Raw genomic sequence first — 17061 nt, forward strand, 5'->3', positions numbered from 1 at the left:
GGTATCAACAATGTCATGCTCTGACGATGGATCACTCATTTTTTCATCACACAGCATTTTAGTAAGTAAGCCACACACACACATTAACCGGAGGATGCAGAAACAATAGTTAATCATTGGAGGTGCTTGAGGCCACTGGCTGTAATCTATTCTCTGAGCCTACATTCCTAATGCAAGGAAACTGAGGCATTCAGTCTGTGTGAACAGCCCACATGCAAAAACGACTGCTGCCACGGCCTCTCATGCAACCACTACTAATCCTTCTATTACTTCTCGAACCACGACTACAACTGCTGAGCAACGGCCAATACAAACTGAATGAGGTGGTAAAGACCTACAAGCCACGGGATAATGTTGAGAACGGTTTCACATGGTCCTTCTGATTGGCAAAGACTGATCTCTACAGATCTTCCAGCTCTAACTGGACCACACCCGAGCCTTACTTCTCTGCAGCCAGGAAGACGCCGGACGCACAGTCCGCTTTGAATTCTGGGTCACAGGAGTCCAAGAAGTAGAGCAGCTCCTTCATCATGCCTCGGATGTTGTTCCCATTCACCAGGGCGAAGCTCAGCTCCATCGCACGCCTAGGGAGGAAAATGGGATGACGATAAGACAAGGAAATCTCTACATCTTCTGACCCTAACTTTGTGCAGAAATGTATGTACAGTGACTAGCAGTGTGTTATGTACTAATGTCTATACTGTATGTCACTCATGTTCTCCTCATTTGGGTGTAGGTCTCACCTCTTGATGGACACATCCAGGTCTTTTAGACAGTCCACAATGGTGCTCCGATGCCTCTGCACTGCATTGTGGTCCGTCTGTACAGTCTTCAGTAGGGATGTCAGTGCCACATATCTTGAGGGTGGACAAAAAGACACCATAAAAGTATTATATTACCTGGGACTTTGATGACCTATGTTCAGATCATTCAATGAATTAGTTCCCCAAGTGTGTTACTTACCTAATATTTTTGTCGTTGTTGAGAAGGAAGCGTCCCAGTATGTTGATAGCCAACACCCTCAATCCACTTTCTGACTTGATGTCCATTATGGTCAGTACTGTCTCGTAGAGGATTGCATTGCCTACATTTTTACTTGTCTCGGTGTTGGTTGCCACCTACAAGGGCGAAAGAAAACATTAGTCTGATTGTATAAGGCCATATCTCTAGGGGTAGTAAGCCTAGAGTACTATTGATTAACCTATATTCTCACCTGTGCAAGAATGTCATTCATTGCTTCACTTGAGTCGTCATCACTCCTGCCCAGAATTCGCAATAGTCTCAATATCCGCACCTGCAATGAGGTCAAGGGGTATCACTGACTGGCCTAGCCAAGTTTGTTACAGAAGATCAAATGATTGGAACAAAAACACAAGGTTAAAGGTCTCACCTGCAGGAAGGGGTCACTGATGCCAGACACGTCATGCTCAGGAGAGTAACCAGACATGATCAGGTTCTTCAGGATTCTCACCAGCTGTGGAACCAACTACAAAAGACCAACAGGAGAGGAGGGGTACCATCAAGGGTCAAGGTCTTTATTTCTGAGGAATCAGTGTCCAACCGTGTTACTGAAATAACTTGACAAAGTATTTTGTAGAATGTGCAGTTATTCTTTACATTCTCTTGATTTAATCATCAATGTAACTTACATTTCTGGGTTATGGTAATCAAGACAGGATTGATTGTATGAAAACATTCAGTTAGGATGTTGGGTTTTAAAAAGCTAATCGAATTGTGATGTCACATTCAATCACATCTGGATGAATTGAAATTGAATCATAATTCTCACCAGGAATGCTAGGCAAGAATATTCATAGACAATTTGCACCAATGCAAATATATGTTTCTGAAATATATATTTGTACGCATACAGACACATATATACCCCCCTTTAACAGACATAAAACCATCAGTGTCTAGTGAAAACACCTGAGGTCATTAATTGAAAACAGACCCATCATGTTGTTTTCAACATATGGTGATCAGATGAGTTACACATTAGGTTGATGATGGCACATTGACAATAGTGAGAGATGTCTAAGAAACATTTTTTAAATCCTGTCATGATATCAAGAGAACACCAACGTATAACCGCTGTAAAAGTCTAAATCAAAATGACAAAAAGGAACTTTACGGAACACAGGTTTGATTACATCTACAGTGACCGTGTGATTACTAGTTACAGCATGCACCAGCTATGAAACCAGAATGTACTCTTACCTTCTCATTCTAACACAATGCAGGAATTGTAACAGACAAATGACAGAAAAAATATGAGGTAGATGTTAGGGAAGATTCACTTTTAGAGAGCTCAAAGTCATGTTCTGGTCATGAACATGAGGGGTGGGAGACTGGCTCAAGGTTGTTATGGCTAAGGGAAAGAGGTACAGAGCCACTAGAGATACAGCGAGGAAAAAAGCGAGGCAAGGAGATACGACTGAGACATAGGCCTACTATGAATGTAGAGCAAACCTTAAGGGAAAATGTAATCCAAGGATTCAAAAGGCAAAATATGTTTGAAGTATATCCAAAACAGTCATAGTGAAAGGAAAATGAGTACTAAGAGAGAATGAAATGTAGAGTGAGCTTAGGACAAATGCTTAATTAACTCCCTAAAGATTTGATGACGTGTTACGCTGTTACCCAAAAACTCTTGATAGCAGTAATTTCACTAAATTAGATTGTGGCTAGACATACCTTTCTGAAGTGTAAGAGCATGTCAGGACTTCTTTCACACATTTCAGTGAGGAGGACAACAGAAGTGTGGAGAACACCTTAAGGAGACAAAGAGAAACTAGTTATTTGAAAAAAGGTCAACAAACAGCATCCCTGAAGGACAGTAGAAGCTCACAAAATGTGCACAAATTTCCTTGCCAATTCCCTGGGAGTCAATGTCTTAGCAATGTCACAGCATTGTTACTAAAATAAGGAACATAGTCTATGGGGAAGCTGTTTGCTGGTTCCGTTGTGGTGGTTTATAATCTGGATTCTCACTCTTAGTAAGTGTCAGTTTAACGTCATTAAGCCCAAAATTTAGCAATACAAAGACAACTACAGGTATGTATCTAGCATCAACTTACCCTCCCCAAATCCTTACCTTGACCATTGAGGGGAAAAACACAAAACTGAACTTGGTTTTCTATGGGCAACTTCATCTATCAAACTCATTTAGAAACATATTCGTAGCCATAACATTGGTTCTGACAAGAGCATCACTTTAGAAAGCTGTAGGAACATCAGCCATTGTACTATGACAAGCATCAGTGTCTAGTGAAAACACCCGAGGTGATCAATTGAAAACTGAAGGACGCAGCAGCTCCACAGCTCATCAGGAAACAGTCATTAATCCAGCTCTGTTTACTGAAGGACATTTCAACTGTATAGAGGGCACCAGTCCAATTTTCCCTTTGAAGGACACAGCATCTCCATTTCAGCATCTCCTGTTGTCTCACCGTGGTTCTTCTCGCTCAGCAGGTTTTTTGTGGCTGGGAGGAACATCTCCATCAACTCTGGGACCTTCCTGATGACGTGGACTGCACACAACGCCGCCTGGGGAGAAAACTCTAATGTTTTCCAAAGTGCTCAACTATGACATGCTAACACAGACCTGCCAACCTTAAATTATTTTTATGAGGCAACACCCACACTGCTCAAATCATAAGAAAATGCACTTTGTTGTTGTTGTGCCTAACAATGATTTTGGCAGAAGACAGTCTCAGTAGGAATGTTAGGCTATAGACTTATGGGTACATGGCTGCTCTTCAGTATCTAAACAGAAATGTGTTTACATTTCTGGGGGGAGTATAGGGGAGATCAGAAAGTTGGAGCATTTTGCATTTTTGAAAAACATTTAACTGACATTTCCTGAACAAAAATATAAAATGCAACATATAAAGTGCTGGTCCCATGATCTGAAATTAAAAAATGTTCCATACGCACAAAAAGCTTTTTCTCTCAAATGTTCTGCACAAATTTGTTTACATCCCTGTTAGTGAGCATTTCTCCTTTGTCAATGTAATCCATCCACCTGACAGGTGAAGCATATCAAGAAGCGGATTAAACAGCACGATCATTACACAGGTGCACCTTGTGCTGGGTACAATGAAAGGCCACTAAAATGTGCAGTTGTGTCACAACACAATGCCACAGATGTCTCAAGTTGAAGGCGCATGCAATTGGCATGCTGATTACAGGAATGTGTACCAGAGCTGTTGCCAGATAATTTTATGTTCATTTCTCTACCATAAGCCACCTCCATTGTTTTAGAGAATTTGGCAGTACATCCAACCAGCCTCACAACCACAGACCAAGTGTAACCGTAACACCTCCACATCCGGCTTCTTCACCTGCGGGATCGTCTGAAACCAGTCACCCGGACAGATGATGAAACTGAGGAGTATTTCTGTCTGTGATAAAGCTCTTTTGTGGGGAAAAACATATTCTAATTGGCTGGGCCTAGCTCCCTAGTGGGTGGGCCTAGCTCTCAAGTGGGTGGGCCTAGCTAACTACGAAATAGTGGTTGTGTGCTTGACTAACACATATACATTTTCCAAAGTTGTCCGTTGAATAGTTGGTTCTCCATTTTCCCTACCCTTTGTCGTCACACATCAGCGGTATCAATGGACAAAGCGGAGAGCTGCCATTCAGCTCGAGGGAGGAAAATAGTAGACTACTACGACTATGGGGGGCGAGCCAGAGTGGAGAGCTTGAGATTGATTGACTCAGCTCCAACTTCAGACAATTGTACCAATAGAAGCGTATTTTGGGGTACCAGCACACTTTTACCTCAAATTGTGTGCATGTTATGTAAAACGAGTGCAGGTTGGCAGGTCTGCTCACAAACTTTAAACTGATCACCTGACTAACACTTCTTTGTAAAGAGTAGATGTGGGCTAGGTGAGAATGAGGTACCTTTTTCCTCAGGTAGGAGTTGGAGGTTTTGAGCAGCTTCTCCACCTCTCCAGCCAGGTCTCGACACATCTCTGAGGAGCCCATGCAGCCCAGGGTGCACAAGGCCAGGCCCTGGACATACTGTGTGCTGTGATTCAGATCACTGAGGAAGGACAGGGGGAAGAATGAGTGGACAGCAGATAATAATAACTTTATTTATATAGCGTATAAAGTAAGTGCTTCACAATATAAAATAAAAGTACTAGCAAAGAAATAAAGACAGGAGGAAGGAGAATGAAAAAAGATAACCAATTAAAATCATACACTTTTATAAAGATGCTTTTAATGAGTGTTTAAAAAGGGATTTAAAAACAGACTTCAAGCCTGATCTCTGGCAGTCAATTCCAAAGTCTAAGGGTCTTACTGGCAAATGCCTTTTGTTTTCAATCTAGACTTTGGAATGTGTCTGTATCCCCGTTCATAGGGAGATAATAGATCAGAAATATAGTATGGCACTGGTATGTAGAAGAGAAAGAGGAAAGACGTAGAGAAAAAATATAAGGAAGAGGTGGGTAAAATGGAAGACGAAGGATAGAGCAGGGTTTACAGGAAAGAAGAAAAATGTGCACGAGAGCAAGAGATTGAGAAAAAGGTGCAACAGCTGGTCCGGCAGGTTATGGGGCTGTTTCCGTATCCAACATCAGAAGCACACGCTGCTGGCAAAGGCACCACTCATGAGTAAAATTTCTGGCAGTAACAGAACACTGGTGTTGGTGCACATCACCACCTCCTGCAACACAGCTCTTATCTCTACTCCCACACTACAAATAAGCAGCTGTTCCTGTCAGGATAGTGTGTTAGAGCCAATGCGGTTCTGGCCTGCCTTACTTCTTGATGCAGTTTGTCATTAGTAGATGGACGTCCTGCCTCTCGTCCAACAGTAGCATGGCTCCCAAGTACCCTATCCGTTTGTCAGTGAACTTCTGGGACGCAATCAACTTCAGGCACTCCAGCTGGAAAACAAAACTCATCAAATCAAATTCTATTTGTCACATGTGCCGAATACAACAGGTAGACCTTACAGTGAAATGCTTACTTACAAGCCCTTAACCAACAATGCTTTAAAAAATATACAAAGTGTTAAGTAAAAAAAATTGAAAATAAAAGTAACAAATAATTAAAATAGCAGCAGTAAAATAACAAGAGAGGCTATATACAGGGGGCACCGGTTAGTCAAGGTAATATGTACATGTAGGTAGAGTTAGTGACTCTGCATAGATAATAAACAGAGTAGCAGCAGCGTAAAAGAGGGGTCTGGGTAGCCCTTTGATTAGCTGTTCAGGAGTCTTATGGCTTGGAGGAAGAAGCTGTTAAGAAGCCTTTTGGACCTTGACTGGGTGCTCCGGTACCGCTTGCCGTGAGGTAGCAGAAAGAACAGTCTATTACTGGGGTAGCTGGAGTCCTTGACAATTTTTAGGTCCTTCCTCTGACACCGCCTGATATAGGGGTCCTGGATGGCAGGAAGCTTGGCCCCGGTGATGTACTGGGCCGTATGTACTACCCTCTGTAGTGCCTTGAGGTCGGAGGCCGAGCAGTTGCCATACCAGGCAGTGATGCAACCAGTCAGGATGCTCTCGATGGTGCAGCTGTAGAACCTTTTGAGGATCTCAGGACCCATGCCAAATCGTTTCAGGCTCCTGAGGGGGAATAGGCTTTGCCGTGCCCTCTTCACGACTGTCTTAGTGTGTTTGGACCATAATAGTTTGTTGTTGATGTGGAAACCAAGGAACTTGAAACTCTCAACCTGCTCCACTACAGCCCCGTCGATGAGAAAGGGGGCGTGCTTGTTCCTCCTTTTCCTGTAGTTCACAATTTGTCTTGATCATGTTGAGGGAGAGGTTGTTGTCCTGGCACCACACGACCAGGTCTCTGACCTCCTCCCTATAGGCTGTCTCATCGTTGTCGGTGATCAGGCCTACCACTGTTGTGTCATCGGCAAACTTGATGATGGTGTTGGAGTCATGCCTGGCCATGCAGTCATGAGTGAACAGGGAGCACAGGAAGGTATTGAGCATGCACCCCTGAAGGGTCCCCGTGTTGAGGATCAGCGTGGCGGATGGGTTGTTCCCTACCCTTACCACCTGGGGCAGCCCGTCAGGAAGTCCAGGATCCAGTTGCAGAGGGAGACGTTTAGTCCCAGAGTTCTTAGCTTAGTGATGAGCTTTGAGGGCACTATGGTGTTGAACGCTGAGCTGTAGTCATCCGTTCACAAAACTGTGCTCTTCGGCGAGACACATTCACTGCCAGAAACAACAAGACATTCACAGATGTAGGTTAATAAATTAAGAACAGTGTTATTTTTAAACATACCTGCCCAAAGTGCGCTGGGTAGCCCAGCATGTGCATGTAGAGTAGCTTAGCCACATTTCTACAGCGGTAAGTGTTGTCTTCCTCTCTGAAGGACGAGCGTATAGCAGCACACTCTTTCTGGATCATCTCACGCTCCTCTGCCTGGGTCCGAGCCGTCCGGATGGTCCGGATCAGCTCCCGCAGTCTGATCGGCGCTGGCATCCTCTGGAAAACACAGAGAAACTAAACATTTGGCACAGGTGGCCTTACTGCAAAGTCATATTCTAATCTGACAGCCGGTAGGTGAAAATAGGCCTACGTCATTATGAAAGTATGGGGGGGAATGATAATGATATGAGTAACTTATTTGTTTCTCCAACATTTATATTGCTTAAGGCGTTAATACAGACATAAATAAAGAGGACAAATCCATTAAGACAAATGAAAGAAAAATGCCTGGGGTGATGGTGGGTCCACAGTGTGTCTGTCTGTATGCATTTCTGAGTTAAAGTGCATGTAGCTGGGGGGCTAGTAAACTCACCTGACCACCACTTCTGTCTAGCTCATTATGGTTATCATTAGGAAGCCATGGGTACTCATTCATTCTATAAGATAAATGCATACTCCTGTAATGGTATTTTTTGGTAGCCTATGTGATGAAAAATATTTGAATAGCAAATTAGCATTGTTCTGTGAGTACAGCCTCAAATGTGACAAGTAAATGGAGAATGCCTTGCTCAGAAGCTTGTGAAGAGAGCACTAAGGTTTCAAACCAGTGGAGGGTGATTAAATATTGAAGGGGCACATGCTTGGAGGCGAGATTACATTCTCCAGTATTAACATGCAGCCACACAGAGGAATAATAACAGGAGCACAGTGCCCCAGTTCTAAAACATCAGCCAGGTACAGACCTGACAAACACAAGAGAACTCACAGTACCGTGCCTCTACGATGTTACTAATGTACTCCCATTCTAACAAGAACGCTGCTCCATGAGAGGATGCATTCAGAATTAAATGATTAGACACAAGCATATAATCTCTCACCCCATTAATGATATGCATCTGATTCAGAGACAGAGGGATTTGATTTGTTTTTATAGGTAGGCAGCAAGATGATAATGACAAATACACCGTACTACTTCCTATTTGATAAGTAGACTTCCTGTGTGGTATAACATTCACCACAGCCTGTGGTCTCAGAGGCCAGCAAGGTACAGCAGGTTGACCACCTAGTCTGTATGTGCACACAACTACCACAATCCAATGGCCTCTGGTCAAGAAGAGGAAGCCTGCATGTTGGATCTATACACTAGCTGACTAAATCGGTCTCATGCCCATTTCAGAGGATCAAATATACAAACAGGTAAATGAGACCTTGACTAAGTCAAGAGTACAGTATGAAGACAGGTTAAAACTGCTTCTCCCCGATCACACTTGTAGGCGATGTCATGGAAAATTTGGCTAGCTAAACTCATGCGCAGAAACACGTCATGGGGTCTAACGGTCATCTCGCACCGAACTGCACATGTGCAGGCCATTAAATCGAAGGCACCCCTTCGATCTAAAGTAGTTTTTGACAAAAATTAAAACGTGTCAGTTTGTCACTTTCACGAGGTTGAAGTAATAACATGTTCAACTAATTAGGACATTTTCTATAATCTAGGATGCCTTTCGACTTCGAGAAATTAACAACAAAGGAAGAATTTCACTTCCCTCATTGAATTCTCAAACCACGGCCTGGTCTGTTTGCTCTGTTTTGCAAACGTTCCCGAAGTCTCACGATGTTGCGCCTCTGGGTTTGGAAACTCTGCGTTAAAACCCTGCAGGAATTCGTTGGGTAAATGGTGCATGAACACTGAGCTGCATCACAATCCTTCATGAACTGTCTGCTCTTGAGGATGAGCCCAGCGGTGGTGTGAGAGCAATCCGGAAACACAAAGGATTGCTCTCTTGGGAGTTAAGAGATAGTGTGAAAAAATTGCTCAATAGGCTTTAAGCTTTAAAATTCAGTAGAGAAAGAAGTAACAAACTGGCACAATGAGAGCCATGGATATGCGGTCTCCCTTGAGAGGGGAAACTACAAATGTGTAATAACTACACATGAAATACAGATGCCAAGTCATATGAAGTGACTCGTACGACAAAAGGCCAACAGATCTCGGCATTCCAAAGGCACGTCGTCATTGGGTGCGCTAAACAAACCCTACTTCCTGCTTTCAGAAACCCCTATAGCAATGACACGTTTGACTTTCAACACCTGAGTTAAAGCAATTAACACTGCGGCCTACCCTCTAGTGTAGTACATTCAGAAAGTGTACACTTACAGTACTACAGCCAGACACAGCAGAGTGACAGAGGATGTAAGAGAAACCCTGGGCAGGCTGGAGTGAGCAGAACAAGGTCAAGGGTCTGGCACCAGCAGTGGGTCTGGAGGAGGCCTTGTTTATTGCAGTGAAGGGCCTGGTGAGAGGGGTGTGTGTTAATGCACCACCGCCACAACAGGGGATCCATCACGTGCACTATGCCAGGGACAAACAGGGAAAGTTATTACTGCTGGCTCCTGCATGCAGAGAAGAGGTGTTTTATGGCTTCCCATCTCAAAAGAAGCATGGCTCTTATCTGTTAGCATGGATAATGTAATGAAGCAGTTACAGCAAGAGGGATGACAGTAATTAGTTGCTGAACAAAGCCATTTTCTGCATCTAGCCGCCTCAGAGCTGACGCTGTTAGTGAAAAAAGAATGCACAGAGCAGAGACCTTCTTAGAACTAGGGAAAATATAAAGGCTGTACACACAAAAAGGTCCAACAGATTACAGACAATCCAATAATAACACCAGTTATGTTATCACATCAAAGACTTTTTCCAATACCAGGGTATATGGTATTACCGGAAGTGCACACAGATGGTGCTATTTCTTTAAAGAAAAAAAAATATATATATTTTTTTAGGCAACTTGGATCCAGGAGGGAATTGATTGTCTCTGCTGTAACCAACAAGCATTATCTTGACATCATATATCCACCCTGAGCTGGACATAATTATCTAAGATGTGCCAAATTTAAGTTAACTTACACTCACTGGCAGGTTTATTAGGTACACCAATCCAGAAAAGCCTGAATTCTTTGGTGTATTCTACAAGGTGTCAAAAGTTCCACAGGGATGTGGATGCTAATGCAATGGTGCTAGACACAGCAGAGTGACAGGCGAAAGTGATGGCATCACACAGATGCTGCAGATGGACGACGGTCCAGTCATGCTGCGTACAGCCCATTCCATCTCATCCCAAACATGCTCTATTGGGTTGAGGTCTGGGGACTGTGCAGGGCACTCAAGTAAACTAAACTTGCAGTCATGTTCCAGGCAATGTTTTTCCAGTCATCAATTGTCCAGTGTTGGTGATAGTTTGCCCACTGGATCCACTTCTTGTTTTTAGTGTATAGGAGTGGAATACGCTGTAGTCGTCTGCTGAAATTGCCCATCCGTGACGAGGATTAACCAGTTGTGCTTTCCGAGATACCGTTCTGAACACCACGATTGTACTGCGCTGCTATTTGTCTGTTTGTGGCCTGCCTGAGCCTGCATGATTCTTGCCATTCTCCTTTGACCCCTCTCATCAACAAGCGGTTTTACCCCACAAGACTACCGCTGACTGGATGTTTTTTTGTTTGTCACACCATTCTCGGAAATCCCTTGACACTGCCTTGCGTGAAAAGTCCAGGAGGGCAGCTGTTTCTGAGATACTGGATCGGGCGCGCCTGGCACCGACGATCACACAACGCTCAAGTCACTCTCAAGTCACTCGTTTTGCCCATTCTAACGTTTTATCGAACAGTAACTGAATGCCTCGATGCCTGCTTTATATAGGAAGCCACGGCCACGTGACTCACTGTCTGTAGGATCGATCCATTTCCGGGAACAGGGTGGTGTACCTAAAACTGGCAGGTGAGCGTATAGTTTTCCATGTATTGAAGTATGCATCCATGCAGCCCCTGACAAAAATGTCAGGTCGAGTTAGCAGCACCATGGAGTAAGGCTGGGTGACCAAATTCATTTGCATGCATGTTTTTGTGCGATATTCCAAATGCCTTTATCACAAGAATCAAGTTCTTATGAATTATTATTAATTTTTATGATCGTTTGTCCGCTTGTTCTCATGTCTTTTTGGTCTCTGCTGTTTCCATCCTTCTCTGCTGTGTGCAATGACTATAGACTGTATGCACCTTCCCATTCTCTCTCTCACACACACACAAATATTAGAGATCACTTCTTCCTCTGATAAGCGGTTTCAATTCAAGGTTTGGTCCAACAGAATTGGTCAATTCCGCTTTAACGATACACTTTGTAATTGCGCGCAGAGCAGACACTAAAATGGGAGTAGCCATTATCATTGATTCTGGAAAATTAACGCTCAATTTGTCACGCGCAGCATGGCTGTACCGCTAGCAGCAATTTTGCAGAACGTCATACTAGCAGTCTAGTATGCGTTTTATAAATGTGCAATAAACGCAAATTATATAAAGAATTGGCAAACTCATTCTCATTGAGAAAAAACAACAGTTGATTAACACATCTGAACAAAGTGGACAGGCTAGCAAACTGTCCAAACAGCTAGAGATGGACAGAAGGGTGTGTTCATAACAATTCAACTGTCCTACCTTGTTAACTAGCAAATAGATCCAATCTGGCTAAACTTCAAATAGAAATTAGCTGGCACATGAGCTTGAGAGATTGTTAATTTCCTATAATGCTTGCTACAAGAAGTGTCATTATTAGTGATTTGTGCATTATAATTGTTTCAAGTTCAATTTGTAAAAGAATAATAAAAAAGGGCATTTTCATAGACTTGAAAGCCAGTTTAGTGATTATTGCAAAAAAGCAGGTTAAACTACTGTAACAAAATAATTAGTGGGTCTTGTGGAAGGCTTAAATTTATCCTAGGTAACTTCACAAGCCCTCAATTAATTAGATTATTGCTGACTGTTTGACCTTAAATTGTATAGCAAAGCTTATTTAGATTTTTTAAAAACATATATATAAAAAAAAAATGGAGATATACACACACACAAAAGCATGTGGACACCCCTTCAAATTAAAGGATTCGGCTATTTTAAGCACATGTTGCTGACATGTGTATAAAATCAAGCACGCAGCCTGCAATCTCCTAGACAAACATTGCCAGTAGAATGGCCTGTACTGAAAGCTCCGTGACTTTCAACATGGCAACATCATAAGCTGCCACCTTTCCAACAAGTCAGTTTGTAAAATGTTCTGCCCTGCTAGACTGCTCCGGTCAACTGTAAGTGCTGTTTATTGCGAAGTGGTAATGTCTAGGAGCATCAACGCCTCAGCCGCAAAGGGGTAGGCCACACAAGCTCACAGAACGAGACCACAAGTATCACATACAGCCCATCTGTCCTCAGCTGCAACACTCACTATTGAGTTCCAAATTGCCACTGGAAGCAACGTCAGCACAATAACTGTTCATCGGGAGCTTCATGAAGTGGGTTTCCATGGCCGAGCAGCCGCACACAAGGCTAAGATCACCATGCGCAGTGGTTTCATAATTGGTAATCTGCATTTTTGGACGCCGATTACATTGCAATCCACGAGAAGACTGCGTGGCAGGCTGACCACCTGTTACGCTAGTGCAGGTTGCGAGGAGACATGGTAAGTTGCTAGCTAGCATTAAACTTCTTATATATATATATATATATATATATATTATTTTTTAAAAATCTATCTTAACATATTCACTAGTTAACTACACGTAGTTGATAATATTACTAGGTTAACTAGCTTGTCCTACGTTGTATATAATCAATGCAGTACCTGAAATTGTGTCACTTCTCTTGCGTTCAGTGTAAGCAGAGTCAGGGTATATGCAACAGTTTGGGGTCGCCTGGCTCGTTGCAAACTGTGTGAAGACTATTTCTTCCTAACAAAGACCATAATTAATTTGCCAGAATTGTACATAATTATGACATAACATTGGCAGTTGTGCAATGTAACAGCAATATTTAGACTTAGGGTTGCCACCCGTTCGATAAATTACGGAACGGTTCCGTATATCACTGAATGAATAAACATTTTGTTTTCAAAATTATAATTTACAGATTTGACCATATTAATGACCAAAGGCTTGTATTTCTGTGTTTATTATAATTAAGTCTGATTTGATGTAGCAGTCTGACTGAGCGGTGGTAGGCAGCAGCAGGCTTGTAAACGTGAATTCAAACAGCACATTCCTGCATTTGCCAGCAGCTCTTCACAATACATGAAGCACAGCGCTGTTTATGACTTCAAGCCTATCAACACCCGAGATTAGGCTGGTAATACTAAAGTGCCTATAAGAACATCCAATAGTCAAAGGTCTATGAAATACAAATGGTATAGAGAGAAATAGTCCTATAATAACTACAACCTAAAACTTCTTAACTGGAACCACCAGCTTTCATATGTTCTCATGTTCTGAGCAAGGAACTTAAACGTTAGCTTTCTTACATGGCACATATTGCACTTTTACTTTCTTCTCCAACACTGTGTTTTTGCATTATTTACACCAAATTACTTATTTGAGACTAAGTAGATTTGATGTATTAAGTTAAAATAAGTGTTCATTGTTCATTCAGTATTGTTGGAATTGTCATTATTACAAATATATATAGATACAATTACAAGTAATTCACACCCTATAGTCCAGCAATCTGTTTAAATGCATGAATCATGACAACACACATTCAGTACCTAGGCTTAATGAATCGAGCAAAACTAATGCTTATATTTCCTGTGACTGACATCTGACAAGTAAACAAAGCCCCAATCAGCCTCTGTGCTCATAAGTGTGCGCACACAACAGATATGGAAAATCCAGTCTGCTGGACTAACAAAGACTGAGGAAATGTTGGTTCTACTACAACGTTGCAATAGCTTTTATTGGCACACATTATTTTATTGATTACAACATGAAAGACATTACTTTCTTTATTATGTCCACAAAAGCTGGCACAAAAGATGCGTTTGGTCTGGACAGAGAGGACGGGTTGAGCACAATAGATGGATTAGGAAGACCATATGTGGAGAAGGTTTGCACTTGCTGAACTGTTGGGCAGCTACCACCAAAGAAGCACTCAACAACATTCGCTTTGCTCAGCCTTACTTACTCACCCAGGACAAAAACAGTACTGTTCAGCTGTATGGCCACGCTACAGATTTTAGTTCCACTATATTTCACAGGAGCTTGGACAGCCAACACTGTCATTTGGTCAAGCCAAGTGACGCAAACATTGCTGTCAAATGGAATGACTGACGTGAGGCATTATCCTGATCAATTAGAGGGGGTGGATCTCAAACACCCCTGAACTTATTCCTGTCCCAGTTGAATTAGGCCCTTGTCCTCCACATGCATACTGATGCATTTGATCATGCTATTTAAGACTGCTTTGGGAATAATTTGGGCATAAAGGAAAAAATAATAATGATACAGTGATTGTTATCAACACCCGCATATAGCCACAAAAGGGATCATATCTGACAACAGCTGTGGCAGATTTCCTGAGCGAATGGAATTGCCCATTCCTCTCCTGAGACTCTAGAAGATATACAAGCCTGCTGAGCCTAGCAACCAGTGGTAAGAGAAAACAACCTCAACACATGGTTGAGTCCACTGGGGACATAGGCTACTAAATTTCCATTGTCCAGACTCCAGAGACAACGCACACCATCAATGAAGCTCTTTCCAATTGAGAACCCCGATGCTATACAATAATACAGCAACTGTATAGGAGTATGTGCCACAATTGACTTCCTCCTTACACAAAGTTATGCCGATGAAGTTCATTACGTTATAGAAACAATTCAAAGCCACCATTGTAGAGGGAGCGCTCCTTTCAACACAATATCCCAGCATATTGTTCTCTTTGACACTCATTTTGCCATCACTGCTCAGCCAAGCTCTCACCAGGATATTTAATTGGTAGTGTTACAGCAGGCTGCTACCTCCATTCCAACCTAAAAACAATTCTGCAAGTAGTATGACAGTACATTTATACAAAACATTGACCTACATGGTTTAGCCAAGTATTGGCCTACCAATACAAGTGTGTACTGTCAGAAAGCCTTCATTGAATAGGCTGAAAATGCAGATAAAACATGGGCACTTGTCAGCTGGTTTAATGCAAATACAAAGAACATGCAATGAAAAAGCTTTGCAATATATGACACTGATGTTGACTTCAGGAGAATCAACTGACAGGAGAGGTGGCAAAAGGGAAGCAGGAAATAACAATAATAAAAATAAGAGTTAAATATTTTAAGAACTTTTCTACACAGATTCAAGCCAGCTCAAATAAAAAAAACTGTAATACCACATAAATAGCCTAATAATCACAAGTGAAGCAGGTGGCATAATAACCCACTTCTTTAAAAAGTCTGGGGATGGCACAACTGAAGAAATGAAAGGTTTGCTACAACTAACTAACACACTTGAGAATTGACACTTTTCGAGGTGTGTAAACAACTTACATAATAACGTTAGTATATTAACATTTAATTCAACTTCCCCACACAACCAGTATGTGAGTATTGTAGCTAGCTAGTTAACGTTAGGTAGCAACAAAAACAAACAAATAAACGAACAAAAAAGTAGCAACAATACCATAGTAGCTAGCTAGTTTAAGTAACGTTAGTCACTTTAAATTCATTGCAACCACGTAGAAACAGCCAAAGCTAACGTTACAACAGTTACACCCAAGCTAGGTATAACACACATCTTATTTGAAGCGTGGGTATACGTTAGAGTTGAACTTGAACACATCAAGGTATTGCGCTAACTAAGTTAACTATAGCCAACTACTTAGCTAACATAATTGGCAAACTACAGTAGTTAGCTAGGTAACTTCCACGTCCGTACATATCTACATTCTGCATACCAAGTAGCTGGCTAGCCAGTAACGTTAGCTGGGTAGGGTGGTTAGCTTGCTATGGTAGATCACAAGCCCACAGAAAGATAGTTCAATTGCTAATCATCTCTTGAACGCAATACTTTACGAATCTTTAACCACACCTGTCAAATATATTATGCATTGTCACGTTACCACTAGTTAGCATTAGCACTAACAAGCTAACAAACCAACGTCCGAGCAGAGGCCATTTCAGGGAGAACATAGCACAATTACAGCCTTCTAATTTCTCAGACATAAGTAAACCCTTTTAGCAAGTGAACATACAGATCATATCTAAATAGCTACGCAATCGCGAAGAGGCCTTCATCGCACTGACTTAGCTAGCAAGTTAGCTAGCTAGTAGGATTAGTTAACTAGATAGCTGCCTTTCCTACATACCTACCGGTACATCTCGTTTGAGTAACACAGCAAATAACCAAATGCAATATTGACATACATTGAAGGCGTATAAGCAAGTAAAAGTTAAGTATAAAAAACAGATTTAAGGTTAAAGATCGCACAAGTACATATCAGGTAAGCATACCAGTTAGCCGACACCAGGCTACCGCTTCTCTGACAGACAACCCCCCCCCGGTACACTGGCAGGTTAGCGCAGCCTCACTTCCGATCATGTAGCGCCAACATGGATTATTGTCACCGCGGTTTAAGACAAAGTCGTGCTGATTTTTCAGCTATAATCAAATAAACACATCTGTTTAACTGACATAGGTGTATAAAGTTATACTCACCAACCGTATTGATACCAGAAAATAGCTGGAATCTTCTCTATTTGCGACGGAGGGAGGAACAGACCAGACATTCAAAATGGTGGCTCTCCTAGCCTCAGCACTTCTACCGCAGGCGGAGGGTTACACCGAA

The 17061-nt window shown here is 42.1% G+C and overlaps 1 protein-coding gene across 4 annotated transcripts in view; it reads right to left on the reverse strand.

Moving 5' to 3' along the window:
• The window catches only part of LOC112249174 (AP-1 complex subunit gamma-1), a 29091-nt gene extending 12037 nt beyond the window's left edge, over positions 1–17054 (reverse strand). Inside the window, exons 1-12 of one of the 4 annotated variants that reach the window (XM_024418885.2) lie at positions 16932–17054; positions 7261–7464; positions 5779–5903; positions 4912–5053; positions 3453–3549; positions 2698–2774; positions 2221–2229; positions 1391–1486; positions 1214–1294; positions 964–1118; positions 744–857; positions 444–584 (exon numbers count right to left, since the gene is read on the reverse strand). In XM_024418885.2, coding sequence (XP_024274653.1) covers positions 444–584; positions 744–857; positions 964–1118; positions 1214–1294; positions 1391–1486; positions 2221–2229; positions 2698–2774; positions 3453–3549; positions 4912–5053; positions 5779–5903; positions 7261–7461 — 1238 coding nt within the window. In that variant the 5' untranslated portion in view covers positions 7462–7464; positions 16932–17054. Of the gene's footprint in view, positions 1–443; positions 585–743; positions 858–963; positions 1119–1213; positions 1295–1390; positions 1487–2220; positions 2230–2697; positions 2775–3452; positions 3550–4911; positions 5054–5778; positions 5904–7260; positions 7465–16726; positions 16775–16931 lie in introns of those variants that run through there. The other 3 variants (XM_024418886.2, XM_024418887.2, XM_024418888.2) reach the window with 3 other exon arrangements.
• Positions 17055–17061: the final 7 nt, after the last annotated feature.

The sequence above is a fragment of the Oncorhynchus tshawytscha genome, linkage group LG04 (genome assembly GCF_018296145.1).
Source record: "Oncorhynchus tshawytscha isolate Ot180627B linkage group LG04, Otsh_v2.0, whole genome shotgun sequence".
In the NCBI taxonomy this organism is placed as follows: Eukaryota; Metazoa; Chordata; class Actinopteri; order Salmoniformes; family Salmonidae; genus Oncorhynchus; species Oncorhynchus tshawytscha.